At 38.4% G+C, this 16,033-nt stretch overlaps 1 protein-coding gene across 3 annotated transcripts in view; it reads left to right on the top strand.

Moving 5' to 3' along the window:
* Nucleotides 1–16,033, top strand: part of DFFA (DNA fragmentation factor subunit alpha) — a 561,231-nt gene that overhangs the window by 498,523 nt on the left and 46,675 nt on the right. For all 3 annotated transcript variants that reach the window (XM_044063154.1, XM_044063153.1, XM_044063155.1), the window contains exon 5: nucleotides 5,411–5,544. In XM_044063154.1, coding sequence (XP_043919089.1) covers nucleotides 5,411–5,544 — 134 coding nt within the window. The remainder of the gene's footprint in view (nucleotides 1–5,410; nucleotides 5,545–16,033) is intronic.

Raw genomic sequence — 16,033 nt, 5'->3', positions numbered from 1 at the left:
GAATTGTTGGCAGAGTAGGAGTCAGAACTTTTATATCCAAAGCTTTAGTATAAGGTGCAGAGCTCAGATCCATCCAGATCCAACAACCCACGTTGAACAAGATGAAAAGAAGACACTATGTGTCTGTCATTATAAGTACAGAACTTTCATTTTTCTTTTATATAAATGTAAGTTTGTCTGCGCCATAAGTAATGATTCAGTAAAAGTGCTTAAAAAATATGTAAAATAAATAAATAATAAATGTTTAACTTAACCATCATCATCAGGACACCCACCCAATTTGTGGATGCAGAGTTACATCTAGTTAGTCAGCCATGTGGAATATGGGGAAGGGAGCTCTGAGTGTGCCCTGCACAATCCAGGTTTGATTAGTAGACCGCATCCATGAGGGTCAGGGGTTAAGGACTCAGCAGCATTTTGCTGGTTCATCTTTCCTGGGGAAAAAGTGCAGAACCTTTTTTTCCCCTTGGGACACCAATCCTTATTAGAAACCAGCGATTCTAATCCTGTAGCAGTAAGCATGGGAGATTACCAGAGGACTCCTTTTGCACTGACATGATTTTGTGCTGTGCATGGGGCAGGGCAGTCTGTAGGGCATAGCAGTTGTCAGGATGGTGTTGTATAGTATGTCATCCTGGTCTGTCTACCTACTTCTTGTGTTACTCATATCTGTATTTTTGTGTATATATTTTTACAGTTTGAGAACAGTGAGTCTTTCACTGTCTGTCACAGTATCTAATATTCATTTGAATGCTATACTTTTCATGTATTATTTTTGTACGATTATTACTTCTTTCACCGACATTGTTTGTATATATTCTGTAATATCTGGCCATTTTTGTACTTCTATGTCCTTCCTATGGGTTGTGGCTGTAAGGGGGTTTTATGACTTTACTAACCTGGCTAACAAAAGTAAACTGAATATATTACACTTGTCCTTCATCCAGATGCCCTCTCTCCCTTTTTGAACTAGGAATTGCATTTAGCCAGACAGCTCCATGGAACAGAAGTTGTAACTGTACCAAGACATTCCAGATTTTAGACTCAACCTGGAGATCATATGGACTGAGCAGCATTTTGTTTTCTTTCCTTCCCTAGGGAAAAGGGAAAGACTTTTTGCTTGGGATTACAGTCCTCAGTGGAGACTTGAGACTCTGGTCCTGTCATAGTAAGCTTGAGGATGCACTGGCAGTTCATTGGTGGACTCATTTTACATTGATATTACTGCACGCTGTGTCTAGGGAGAGACAGTATCATCATCATCAGCCCCCCTTTTTCCCATTTTTTTCTACATGGGGTCAGGGTATCGTGTTAACTGTCGCAGACTCTCTTGATCCAGTGCCACACTCCTGTCTTCTTCAACATTCATGCCTGATTGTCGCAGATCTTCTTTCACACAATCCATCTACCTCTTTGATGGATGTCCTCACTTCCTCTTACCTTCTTCCTGTCTGTCCCAAATCTTCCTCACCAGATTGTCTTCTGCTTTTCTGCACGTGTCCAAGCCACCATAATCTCTTCTCTTTGATCTTTTCCAATTGGAGCCACTTTGGCTTCTGCTCTTATGTCCTCATTTCTTCATCTGTCCCACAGTGTGCATCCTACCACCCTTCTCAGGCACTTCATTTCTATCACCTCTAGCTTCTTCAACTGTTCTGTCTTTACTACCCAGGTTTTTGTACCATACAGTAGTACTGGTCGCACCACTGTCTTGTACACCTTACTTTTCAGCTTCTTTGGCATTCTTCTGTCATAGGCTACACCTCGCTCTCTATGCCAGTTGGCTGCAACCCGTCTGATTCTAGCTTTGACATTTTCATTCTGACTTCCTTTATACTCAACCACCCCTCCCAGATACTTGAAGCTGTTTACCGTTCCACTATCTTCCCTTCTATCTCAATTCTGAGCTTCTTCTTATTTCCCCAATTTGCTGCCATTACCACAGTCTTATCTGTGCTTAGTTTCATCCCCTGTGCCTTTAGTTTTGCATTCCATTCTGCTATCCTTTGCTGAAGTTCTTGCTCAGAGTCTGCCTGTAATGCCACATCGTCTGCATTCAGCAACTTTGTTGATTTGTCCCCTCCGACCTGTTTGCTAATATAGTCCATCACCAGTGGGGAGGGACAGTAGTTTGTTCCTAAACAAAAAAGCCCTCACCATTGCTTAAGGTGGTAAGATGTACTGAGTATTGTATCGAGTCTCCCTGCTGTTTAGGATTATACCTGAATTTCTCGAAGTTTATATGCTGATCAGTCCATAAGGGGCAAATTAGGTTTATGGTATGTCAGAGCTGAAGATCAAAAGAAGGATTGCAGAACACAGACGTTGGCAGACAGCTGCATGGAGAAATAACATTAATTTTAGCCTTGTCATATTAAGTAAGATCATAAGAATGCTGGACTGCACTTGGAAGATGCTATTTTAATGCATTGTAATATACTAGGGTCTGGTGGCTCTCTCTCACATAGTCATCAGTTTTTTTTCTGTTTTAATTTCTATACCGCCTTGTCTGCAGAGTAGTTGCACATATCCTTTGCTTTCACAGCAAGTACTGCTTTTGTCTGAATACCTATGCCCTTAGATATGCTGCTGCTGCATTATACCATCATAATAAATTGTTGCAAAATATAGTCTTAATTCTCTTCTGTATTGAGGAGACTCTCTAGTGAATGCTGTAAACTTTCTTTTATCAGTCACTGGTCTTATTAGCCTAGACTTTGGATCATAAGCATCCTGCATTTATAAAGACAGTCGCTTTTCCTGTGGAAAACACTGGACTGTCATAGAATAACTGGTTTAAAACCGCTGTAATGGTATCTTGATACAGTGACTAGTAACTGCTTGTAATTTATGTGTCCAATGTAGACTGATGATCTTGATAAATAACACTGCAGTATTGCTGAGTTAAAGTACTTAAAAATGCAACGTTCGGAATTTCCAGTTCAACAAGTTTTAGATCCCATAAATCATAATTTGCTTGCATTAGACTAGATGGTAGAGTGTTTTCCAGAGTTACAGATTTAGTTGTTAGGGAGTAGGCACTTGTTAATAAAATGTTTAGTGTAGCGGTAATGTAAACCAACAAATAACAACCAAAATACTGCACCGGTCAGTCTACAGACTATGTATTACTGCAAATACATTAAAAACGTTTTATTGAACCATTTAAAACAGTGAATTGAGTGCTTTTGTCCTAAATAACATTGTTATTCAAGAGGAAAGTACTCAAATCACTGTTTTAAATGGTTCAATAAAACGTTTTTAATGTATTTGCGGTAATTTGTAGCCTGTAGGCTGACCTGTGCGATACTTTGGTTGTTAGTAAAATATTTAACATTGTAAATTAGAACAGTTTCTTTATTATTAGTAAGATCATATTTAAAAATATTATGAATACATTTTCCATAGTAAATTAAATCTGTCTAACTGGCTTACATGATACATTTACCTATTTACTTGGCTTGATGTTTAATTTTAATTCTGTGTATTATGTAGCTCATGTTGGTGCACTGGATCATATAGCTGTTTCTTCATCCACTACCAGTTACAGCCCATTCAGTTCAAACAGTGACATTTGGTCACTAGTGGTAGCAAGAAGGGAAATGAAAATTTATCAACCTTTCAGTTTGATCTCTGTTAGTCTCATGGAATCGCTGCTGAAAGAGAAAATTCTGGCATATCTTGAAATCCATTGTGGTGCAGGATGCACAGTAGTGTGGCTTTATGTAGTAACTTCATGGCATACAAACCTAATGGGATTTTTTTTTTTTTTTGCTTTTTGACCCATACATGCTGACAATCAAGATTCCCCCAACTCAAAGTTCAGCTTATACCCTTGGATTGGGGACAAGCATCCTGCATCACCTTGGGGATACTGTTGCATATACTTGCTTCAGTGCACAGGGTGAGGATGGCTGTGCATTCATGACTTGATGAGCCCAGTGCACACACCCTAGGACTTCTACCAGGTGTCATCACACCACCACCAAGGGATTGTGGTATAGGACAGTCCTATGCAGCTCCCTTCCTTTGAGGATAGACTTGCCCAGACCTGCCGTACCAGTTCCAGCAGGCACCTCTGCCTGTAATCAAACATTGGTTGCCTGGGTTCCTTGACACCAACAGAGCTGACAAACCTGACAGAATTCTTTGCTTTTTTAATTTAACCTGTGTAGTAAGCCAGAAAACTGTGGATGTGTTTGTGTGATTTTTACTTGAATTTCAAGAAAGCATTTGACATGGCACTAAACAGAAAGTTCCTGAACAAATTAACCAGCCTTTGAGTGTGGTATAGGCTAGTAGCATGGGTAGAAGATTGATGAGACAAAAAGAGTACATAAGTTCATAGTTAGTACAGTTTATTCAGATGAAAGGATGATTGCAAGAATCGTACCAATGCGACCATTCATTTTCATTGGCTTTTATGTCTGTCATTGCAGAAGTTATTGGAAATGGATTTGTCATGATTGGACTTCAATGGAAATTCCAGAATAATGTGTCCTGAATCAGTAATTGATAGAAGGAATACACAGTATCAACAGCAGAAAGTAGACAGATAGTTGGGGTACTTGTATCAGATTACCTGAATGAGAGCAGGCAGAGTGCTAAGGCAGCAAAGACAGGTGGAGACATATATTATGGTATGCCACCACTAGAAAACAAATTTGTAAAGACATTTTGTACTTGCCAGGACATAGACAAAATGGAGGTAGTACAGAGGCGAGCAGCAAAAATTATTTATGATGTTTGCCAAAAGCAGTGTAAATAGAGGGAGAGGTTATTATGTACAGTCAAAAGTGATTGATGGATGAATACTGTAAAGTGGCAGACTTGTAAGTACTCCAAAGCAATGTCTAGAGTTCAAACTATACTATTCCAAAAAAAGTAAGAGAGTTGAGAATAAAGGATGGTATTTGAAAGGTGCAGGTCTCAACAGACCTCAAATAAAATATGAGGATTTGGTGTCTGCAAAAGTTGTGGTGAATTATTGCAGCAGTCTTCCCAAAGAGGCACAGGCATCAAAATTGCAACAGAATTCAGGATACCTTTGAGTAAAATGTTACTGTTCATAGACCTGAGGAACACTATAAGCAAGGAGAATTTTGTAAACAAGGAATGGGGGGGGGGGTAAATAGACAAACTCTTACTAGGAAGGCTGCTTAGCATATTCATATGATATAAACGTCTGTAAACTAGGAAGGATAAGCAGTCTTTATTTGCTGTCAAAAAATTGTTTCTGTAATGCTTTTATCACGGAAAAATGGTAGACTGTGCCTCAAACTACAGCTGACAAGTCTTGGACATTTAAATTTGGCCTGTACTACTGTGATACCTGCTAGGACTAAATGCCTGGAGCCTGAATTTGGTTACTTCATTTTGTCATGACATATGCTTATTTTGTATCTTTCAGCAAGTGGTTCTTCGCAAGATGTGGTTGATTCAAGCATAGATTCCTCTGGAAGTTCCACGTTGAGCTGTAGATTAATTAATGTTCTTAAAGAAAAATCCAGTCCTGAACTGAGCTTGTCTAACCAAGAACTTCAGGTAACTGTACATAAAGTAGTTTTAGTCTGGTTTTGTGCATGCTTGTGTGCGTGTGTGTGTTATACTGTTATACATTACCGTGGTACCTTGGTACTTGTCGGCCTCGAAACTTCTCAGATTTGGTATTTGTCGCATTTTTACTAGAAAAAATCATCTTGGTACTCCTCATTTCCTAGGACTCGTAACGCTTTCTAGAACAGGTCCACTGTACACATTTTTGTATTTGCTTGCTATTCTTTGTGCAAATAAGTACAGTACTTTACAATCATAGATTCTGAGATGGGTAGTGATAACAGCCAACACAAAAGAAAATTAGTTAGAACCATGATAGAGCAGAAAAAAGAGGGGATAGAGAAATATGAGAGTGGTATCTGCATGTCTGATCTCGCTATACAGTACCGAATGCCAAGAACAACCATCTCCACCATTGTGAAAAATAGTGGCCATCAAAGCAGCTGATGTTGCTAAAGGAGTGAAAGCTGTGACAAAACAAAGATCACAGACACTAGAGGAAGTGGAAAATTGTTGTTGATTAGGGTAAATGAAAAACAGTTAGCTGGTGATAGTATTTCACAGGCCATGATTTGTGAAAAAGCAAACGTGTTGCATGCTGATCTGTTGAAAAACAACAAGCGTGGAATGAGTGCTGAGAGTGGTGAAGTGTTTAAAGCCAGTCATGGGTTTTTGAAAACTTTAAAAAGAGAAGTGGCATACATAGTGTAGTGCGACATGGAGAGGCAGCCAGTGCCAGCAGAGAAGCTGCTGATGAATTTGTTCAGATGTTTAAAAAGTATGTAGAGGCTGAAGGTGTTATACCTCAGCAAGTGTTCAGTTTGATGAGACAGGCTTGTTCTGGAAAAAAAATGCCCAGTAGGACCTACATTATTCAAGAAGAGAAGGCATTACCAGAGCATAAGCCAATGAAGGATAGGCTAACTCCAGGCTTGGAGGACAACTTGTTGGAGGAGTTTAACTTCATCACTGTGAGGTTCTTGCCCCCTAACACAACTCCTCTGATCCAGCCCATGGACCAGTAGGTCATCTCTAATTTAAATAAAATGTATACAAAGGCACTTTTCCAGAGGTGCTTTGAAGTGACCTCATCAACAGAGTTGACCTTGAGAGAATTCTGGAAAAAACATTTTGATATCCTCCACTGCCTAAATCTTATTGATAAGGCTTGGGGGGGGGGGGTCTCTCTCACAGGACCCTGAATTCTGCTTGGAAGAAATTGTGGCCAGAAGCTATAACTCAGAGGGACTTCGAAGGCTTTGAGACTAAACCTAGGCCTACAGGTATTGTGGAGGAAATTGTGACTCTGGGGCAGTCATGGGCCTGGAGGTCAATGCTGATGATGTGGAGGAGTTAGTTAAGGAGCATAAAGAAGAGCTTAGCACAGAAGAGCTGCAGGAACTTTAGAGGGAGCAACATCAGATAGTGGCTGAGGAACTGTCTTTAGGTGAGCAGGAGGTAAGGGAGAATGTCTCCAGTTCATTAATCAAGGAAATGTGTGCAAAATGGGTGGAAGTGCAAACTTTGTGGAAAAATATCACCCTGACAAAGCTCTGACAAGCCGCAATGTTAATCTGTTCAATGACCAAACAATGTCCCACTTTAGAGGCATCTTGAAACACAGGCAAAAACAAGCATCATTGGATAGGTTTCTAGTGAAAATTAAACTTGGTGAATCTCAAGCAGGGCCCAGTGGTGATTAAGGACAGAAATAGAAAGAACCCCTGAAGGGCAGTTAGCCAAAGTTTTTATGGAAGGGGACTCTATCCTTCCAAACAATAACATCTCTCCTACTCACCGTCTTCCTCACCACCATCCCTTTAGGCCATCAGAGTTACACAAACTTTAAATTTAAAGTTGTACTGTTTATTAGTGAACTTATACTGTACCTGCTGCTTATTACTGAACTTATACCTATCGTTTATTACTGAACTTATACTGTACTGTTTAAAAGTGAAGTTATACTGTTTATTAGTAAACTAAAATGCCATTAATGCATATAGTGCCTTATAAAGTGTGGACTTTCTGAGTGTCTGAAACAGATTAATTCAGTTTACATTATTCCTTGTGGGAAAAATTTGTTTGGTACTCATTGTTTTTGTCACTCAACATGCCTTCTGGAATGAATTAATGACGAGTACCAAGGTACCACTGTGTTTACTTATGGACATTTGTTTACTGGGATAATCTGACTGGCACAAGAGCTGCCCCTTTTTCCATCAAATTAGTAGTAAGAAAGTAAATAGTTACAGTAAAAACCATAGAGAAAAACAAGTAGTATGAATTATGTTTCATTTCTTACACGTGCGTTTAAATAATAAATTAAAGTTTAGGATATTTACATACAGTAGTACAGTATATTTGCATAGAGGTATTTACATAACAGTTTCTAGGTACTTCCCATTCTGAGTTGATTTTTCTTTTTAGAGTAAGTAAACTGATCAAAAATGCACTTATAGCTATTGCCATTGGCATTTCAACATTTATATATATATATATATATATATATATATATATATATATATGGTAATTAACCTGGTGAGGTACATGTATACACTCTGGATTTGCAAAGGCATTGTTTCAGTTGTTAATTTGAAGATATTTCATTTGTCAGTTTGACTTGGGTGAGGTGGGAGGTAGTTCCATAGTTTTGAGACATAGCTGGAGTGTATAGACTGTCCCCTGATGCGTTTGACTTGATAGTGATTACTTGTGATTTATAGAATTGTTTGAGTTGATAGTGATTACCAGTGATTTATAGTATTGTTTGACTTGATAGTGATTGCCAGTGATTTATTCTATTGTTTGAATTAATAGTGATTGCCAATGATTTATAGTATTGTTTGACTTGATAGTGATTAACTGTAATTTATAGAATTGTTTGACTTGATAGTGATTGCTAGTGATTTATAGTATTGTTTGACTTGATAGTGATAGCTGGAGTATAGACGGTTTCCTGATGCATTTGACTTGATATTGATTACTAGTGATTTGTAGTATTTTTTTATTTGATAGTGATTACCAGTGATTTATAGTATTGTTTGACTTGATAGTGATTACCAGTGATTTATAGTATTGTTTGACTTGATAGTGATTGCAAGTGATTTATAATATTGTTTGACTTGATAGTGATTACTAGTGATTTATAGTATTGTTTAACTTGATAGTGATTGCCAGTGATTTATAGTATTGTTTGACTTGATAATGATTGCCAGTGATTTGTAGTATGTTTGAGTTGATAGTGATTGCCAGTGATTTATAGTATTGTTTGACTTGATAGTGATATCTGGAGTATAGACTGTTTCCTGATGCATTTGACTTGATACTGATTACTAGTGATTCGTAGCATTGTTTGACTTGATAGTGATTGCCAGTGATTTATAGTACTGTTTGAGTTGATAGTGACTGCTAGTGATTTATAGTATTGTTTGACTTGATAGTGATTAACTGTAATTTATAGAATTGTTTGACTTGACAGTGATTACAATGATTATAGTATTGTTTGTCTTGATAGTGATAGCCGGAGTATAGACTGTCTCCTGATACATTTGACTTGATACTGATTACTAATGATTTGTAGCATTTCTTAACTTTATAGTGATTACTAGTGATTTATAGTATTGTTTGACTTGATAGTGATTGCCAGTGATTTATAGTATTGTTTGACTTGATAGTGATTAACAGTAATTTATAGAATTGTTTGACTTGATAGTGATTGCTAGTGATTTATAGTATTGTTTGACTTGATAGTGATTAACAATAATTTATAGAATTGTTTGACTTGATAGTGATTGCTAGTGATTTATAGTATTGTTTGACTTGATAGTGATTGCCAGTGATTTATAATATCGTTTGACTCTTGATAGTGATAGCTGGAGTATAGCCTGTCTCCTGGTGCATTTGACTTGATAGTGATTACTAGTGATTTATAGTATTGTTTGACCTGACAGCTATTACAAGTGATTTATCCCTGGATGCTACTGCTCCATTTGGTGCATACAGTAAAATTATATTTTTTAGGATGGGCAGGGGTCCTGTTTGTAGATGAGGTTGAATGTAGGTTAAGTATTGTGGTAGCTCCATCCAGTTTGCCTATTTAACAGCCATGTAGGCATGTGTGTTATATGAGAGGCTGGCACCAAACCTGGCTATTTTATTGTAGCAAGCTTCTAGTTTCATTTTGTAGGTGGAGTATAGTTTCTTCAGGATTGATGATGCATACAGGAGGATAGGAAGGAAGAAGGAGGAGGGAGTACTTTTCTTTGGTTGGCCTGTTCAGTGAGGTCTGGCACAGAACAAACTACCAAGTCTCATGTGTGTTTTCTTAATAGCTTGTAGTATGCATTGGTCAAATTTAAGGTGTTCGCCTATAGTAACGCCAAGTAGTTTAGTTTGTGGTGTTACTTCGGTCCTTGTTTTGTTTGTGGATGAGATGTAAAAGTTTTGTTTTTGTAGTGGGAGTTGTTTTGATAAGAAGAGCATTAGTTTTCTGTTTTTTTGGGGATTCAGTAGTAAGTTAGCATTGAAATACATGATGTTTCTGTTTATGTGAATGTGTCTTCAATTTTTTTTTACTGTTCACAGTGAGTTGGGGCACAGCAGATAATTGTAGAGTCAATGCATATTGTACTATATTTGCCTGTTTGGTTTCTGTATAGAGATCATTTATGAAAATGTTACAGTAGGGAGCCTAAAATTTAACCTTAATGGACTCCCAACAGATACTGGTAGGACTATAGAGGTGTCTTTTCCCCCCATTTAACAACCTGCTGTCTGTTTGATGCATAACTGTGGAACCATGAAAGGGAAGTGTCATGGAGATTTATGGATGACAGTTGTATTAGTAGTTTTTGATGGAAGATAGATAGATCTAGGAAGAGAGGATACTAGGTTACCACACTTTTTGTGTAAATTTATAGTATTTGTGAAATTGAGGAGGGCTGCTGTACTGTGATGTGGGCCGAAACCATGCTGGGTTTTGAAGAGGAGATTGTTGTCTGTAAGATGCTTCAGAGGTTGAGACTGTATGCATCTTTGCAGAACCTTGGCAGGGTAGCATGGCTGTGGGTCTGTAGTTGGAGAAATCTATGCAGTTTCCTTCTTTATGTAGAGGGATGATGAAAGACTTTTTCCAGAGATTTGGAATATAGTTTTCCCTGATGGGAGAGTTTAATTAAGATTGAAATGGGGTAGCACAAAGCAAGAGCACCAAGTTTGAGATACTCGGGGGATATGTTATTTACGGCTAATGTTGTAGGTTTTAGTTTCAAAAGGTACGTCTTGATTGTGGAGGATGGCATGGGTTGAAGGATGAAATAATTTTAGATATTTTGTTGAGATTTAGGGATAGATGGTAATGCTGGAGTGTTGCTATTCAGAAAGGAATGAACTATCCGCAAGAAGCGGTTATTAAATTGTGTGGCCATGCCTTGTTTAGTATTTGTTGAGTAATACTAATCTGCTTTTGCATGTATGTGCATGTGTGTATGCTTGCGAGCATGCTTGTATGCCAGTGTCTGTGTGACTGCAAAAGACGGACAGACTTGTGTTATGCCCTTTGTTAAAGTTTATAAGAATACACTTTTCAGAAGTAAAAGTAAATGTAAGAATCATTGTTATACATGATTCTTCTTTGTCTTTGAAGCCCACAGACCCTTATGCTAATATATTTAGTAATACACCTTTTGAGCCTTGGAAGAAAATTAGGAAACAATAATGAAGTACAAACCCCTTTATAGTAACAATAAGGTATTGCTGGATGGTTACTTAAATGTAAAAGTTAATTAACCTTTGGGTACATTTGCCACGGGTCTATGCCAATTATTCCAGTGCTTAAAATGTCAAACGTTATATGGTCGACACCATATGTTCGGCATTTCAAGTGTTCAGAGGTTGGCTTTTAATGGCGCTGTACGGTGCAGAATGGGAGAATTTCCCTTTTCTGCACTGAAGTGTGGTCTCCGAGTTGGTATATTTAAGTGGGGGGGGGGTGCAGGGGGGGGCCTACCCCCCAGCTCACACTGTTAGTGTACGTTTTTCTTTTTTTTTTTTTGTTAGATATTCAAACTTCCAAATATCGACCATATGGAATTTGACATTTTGGAAGTTCGAATATTTGACATAGACCCTTTGCCGCAATTTGCTGCCTTCGTGCCATGATACACCCCCTCCCTTAGGTATTGATTAACTACTTCTGTTTTATTACATAAGTAACATCACATTTGTCATATGCATTAAAGCATCAGTATTTCAAGTGCATGCTAGTTACACATTTTATTTCATTTTATTTTCTGTGCTTGTTGCTTTCAGTTTTTATAGTCTTTCAGCATGGTTGTACATAGAATTTGGTTCTTTGTAGAATCACAGTTTTATTGCTGCTTGGTTTTATTTTGATAGTAGTCTGCAGTATCCCCACAGAAGCTGTACTGTCCCAGACACAGCCTGTGATGAAAGAAGAGGAGGAGCCCACCATAGAAGAAGTAAGAATAGCACTAAGGAAAATTAAGTCAGAGAAGTCAGCAGCCTCAGATGAGGTCACAATAGATATGATCAAGTTAGGGGAGAAGTGGCTCCTGAGGATACTCATAGCAGTGTGGGGGGAAGGGTCTACATTATGATATTGACAGGGCTGATCATATAGAGCCATTACATCTACACATTTCCACTGAAATACCAAAACTTCGAACGGCCTCAAAAGCATTTTTTTCCCCAGGGAAAAAAAATCACTGAACCAACATTAAACAAAACAAACTGACAGACACAATGAAGTGGGGCGCTGTGCACCCCACACCCCCCTACTTAAATATACCAACTCTGAGATCGCACTACAGTAGAGGAAAGGCCAAATTCCCGACAATGGCCAAGTGATTTTTTTTCTCCCTGGGAAAAAAAAATGCTTATGTAGCCATTCGGAGTTTTGGTATTTCGGTGGGTATGTGTCGATGAAAGGGCGTTCGATGAACAGCCCTTTCGAAAAGGTAATATAAACCCGGAGAGAAAGGCCTATCCCAGATGACTAGAGAACAAGCATACAAGTGTCAGCGTTCAAGAAAGAAAGACATTCACATTGGTAGAATTAATTTAGCCTATGTACTTGGATCCAGTGACTGAATGATGAAGAGTGTTTGGTCTCGCATTAGGGTTCCCAGTGCGAGTGGGTGTGCGTCATGGTTTAGCTGTGATTCCAGTGCGGTTTATACTGGTTATGGACTTCATTAGCAAACAGGCTGGAGGGAACAGATCAAAATAGTTGCTGTATGCAGATGGTATGGCATTACAGGCAGACTCTGAGCAAGAACTTCAGCAAAGGATAGGGGAGTGGAATGAAAAACAGATGGTGCATGGGTTAAACTGAGTACAGATAAGACAGTTGTAATGGCAGCAAATGGGGGAAATCAGAAGAAGCTGAGAATTGAGATAGAAGAGTTAATAGTGAAATGGGTTAACAGCTTCAAGTATCTGGGAAGGGTGGTTGAGGAGAAGGGAAGTGTGAATGAGGAAGTCAAAGCTGCAATCAAAGGAGCTGCAGCTAACTAACATAGTTTTAGGGATAGTGTATGACAGAAAATGCCAAAAAAGCTGAAAAGTAAGATGTACAAAATAGGTGTGCGATCACTTTTAGAGGTTCATAGATTAGTACTAGGCTAACTGCCTTTGTGGGCCATTTTAAGCCTAGCCAAGTACCCCGTGTAAGACTCAAACCCTGCACCTTGTGTTTTTAAGGTAAACACCTTAAACATTATGCCAACCTTCCACCTCCCCCTGCCAGTCTCCCACCTCCCAGTACTGTGGTATGGTTCCGAAACTTGGGCAGAGCAGCTGAGGGAGATAGAGGTGATGGAAATGAAGTGCCTGAGATGGGTGGAAGGATGCTCACTGTGGGACAGACGAAGAAGTGAGGACATAAGAGCAGAAGTCAAAGTTACTTCAATAGCAGAAAAGGTCAAAGAGAAGAAATTACAGTGGTTCAGGCACATGTGCAGAAAAGTAGAAGACAGTTTGGTGAAGAAAATTTGGGACAGACAGGAAGAAGGCAAGAGAAAATGAGCATCTAGCAAAGAGGTGGTTAGATTGTGTGAGAGAAAACCTACGACAGTCAGGTATGATTGGCAAAGAAGGTAGGTGACTAACATTGAATACAGATGGAGACAGCTGACATAACACCCCAACCCCATGAAGAAAATAGAAAAAAAGATTGATTATTATGATGAAGCTCCCACTTTTCTGTCTCTATACAAAAACAAAGAGAGAAAAACATTCTTTATACCTTGGAAGTGGTGCACAAGCAGCTCAAGTGCCGTGACAGAACAAAGCACTTTGAGTGCAGAACAGCTGTTTGTTTCATATGCGGAGCTAAGAAAGGTCAAACAGTCTCTAAGCAAACTATTGCATGATGGTTGCCCTCTGCTATTGTTTGCCGTTTCTCCCACCATGGTAAACTTCTGCCAGGCAAGGATAAAGCTCACTTGATTAGGGCTTTATCCTCTTCAGTGGCATATTGGAAAGGGTGGACTCTAGAAGCATTCCAGAGGTAGCAATGTGGTCCTTTGTTAACACACAAAGTACTACAAACTGTATTTCATTTCAGTGACCAGAGCAGGCTTTTCTAGGACCATTCTCCAGGGGCTCCTGGATCCTTATCCTTCCAGGTAGAATAAGCTTTGGGATTCTACCCAAAAATGCCACTGAGGCAGTGGAAATAATGAACATGGTACATTTTCATAAGTCCTACTTACCTGTAACTCTATATATTCAAATTCTCACTGCATCAGTGGCGGCATCAACCTGCCATCCCCAAAAATGTGCATAGTTGAGGTGGGTTTCGGCCTATTTGATTTGGTTGCTGGTTTTGGTTTTTATTTGGTATTGTGACTGGTAGTGAATTTACTCTTGCTTGATGATTCTGGCTTTGAGTGCTTTCCTGTCCTTCTCCTGGAAGCGAAGAAGCCTGAACACTCACTTCTATGACAGCTAAAAGCTTCCCTCTCAGCACATACTCAGCCAATCAGCTGTCACAGGAAGAGATGGGCAGGGAGAGTTTGAGCTTTTGAAATCTGGCCAGTACTGGGTTACCTTGGCAGATAAACACAAAATGCCTGAGGCAGTGAGGAATTCAAACATCTACTGTTACAAGTATATAAGACTTGCGCAACTGGACTTTTCTCATTCAGCACATGTATTTGAGAGCAATCATGTGTGAAGGTATCCTTTTCATGATGATGACAGAGAAGGAAGTTGAGAAAATAGATATGATATTAAAACAAGAAAGTAAGAGTGATATTGATTAAGCTACTGTACTCAGATGATGGCAGTGGTGATGGGAATGAGTTACTAAAGCAATATTTTTATTTTAATACGTTTATTGAATTATTACTTAAGACGTAACCAACCATATATTTATATAAAGGAAAGCAAACCATGTCAACATGTTCAGTTATAAACATTATACATCACATACATGCTTTTATACAATTACCGTCAATCCAGCATTACATAAATTGTTCAATTCCTGCCATCTCTTAAACCTCACTACTCCTCCAAAACATTATTCTGCATGTATTGTTCCCACAATTTCTATTTTTTTCTATGTAGTTTGCTCCTACCCTTTTCTAAAGATTCCACTTCCAGTTCTTTTATCTTGTTACAATCTTCACTACTTCAAGTTAAGTTGGTTTAGACTTTGATTTTCATTTTCTAGTAATTGTTTTTTGCAGCTACCATAATTAAAGTTAGTATTTCTAGACAATTCAGATTCTATATCCCAGCTCAAAAAAGTAATTTCCTTAGTTACACCTATTTGCTCACCCAGTATTTCTGACAGAGTACCCTGTAGGGAATTTACACTCCCAAAACATGCGTTCCCAGTTGTCTACCTGAGGAAATTTTTTTTTTGGATTTTGCTTGGGGTATAAAAATAGCAATGCAGATAAAAAACTCAAAAAAAAAAAACTCACCTGACTAGAACTACCACAACTATTAACTTATAACCAGTTAACCATGGCCCACAAATTATTATATCATCAACTTGAGAAAACTCCAGCTCTTTTAAATGCGCTTCAACCATACTAACATAAGTAAACTTTGCTCAGCAAACAAATTACAATTACAAGTCGTTAAATCTAAAAACACTGCAGGGCACTGCCTCTATTCCTACCATGTTGCTAAAACTACTCAAACAACACTTGTCAGGCTCACTGCTCTGATCATGTAACAGCACAAGCTAACTATAAACTAATATAAGAATTTCTATCTCTCTCATAAAACTGTCCTTTTATTTTGCTACTAAGTCGCACATAAGTATTTCTCATTACTTTTTTTCCTATGCTACCTATCCACTATCACACTATCTTAATCAAAAATATCCTGTCAAACTCAGCTCCTCTAGCAAAATCATTCACTTTTTTCTCCATTTTCTCAACTCCACCTTCCTCTCTTCATTTTTTCAACTTTTCCCTCATTAATAGAGTTGAATACTATA

Source organism: Protopterus annectens, chromosome 2.part1, assembly GCF_019279795.1.
Source record: "Protopterus annectens isolate FY-2018-M chromosome 2.part1, PAN1.0, whole genome shotgun sequence".
Classification (NCBI taxonomy): Eukaryota; Metazoa; Chordata; order Ceratodontiformes; family Protopteridae; genus Protopterus; species Protopterus annectens.
The sequence above is the reverse complement of the archived record's forward strand: the minus strand, read 5'-3'. Positions and strand labels throughout refer to the sequence as shown.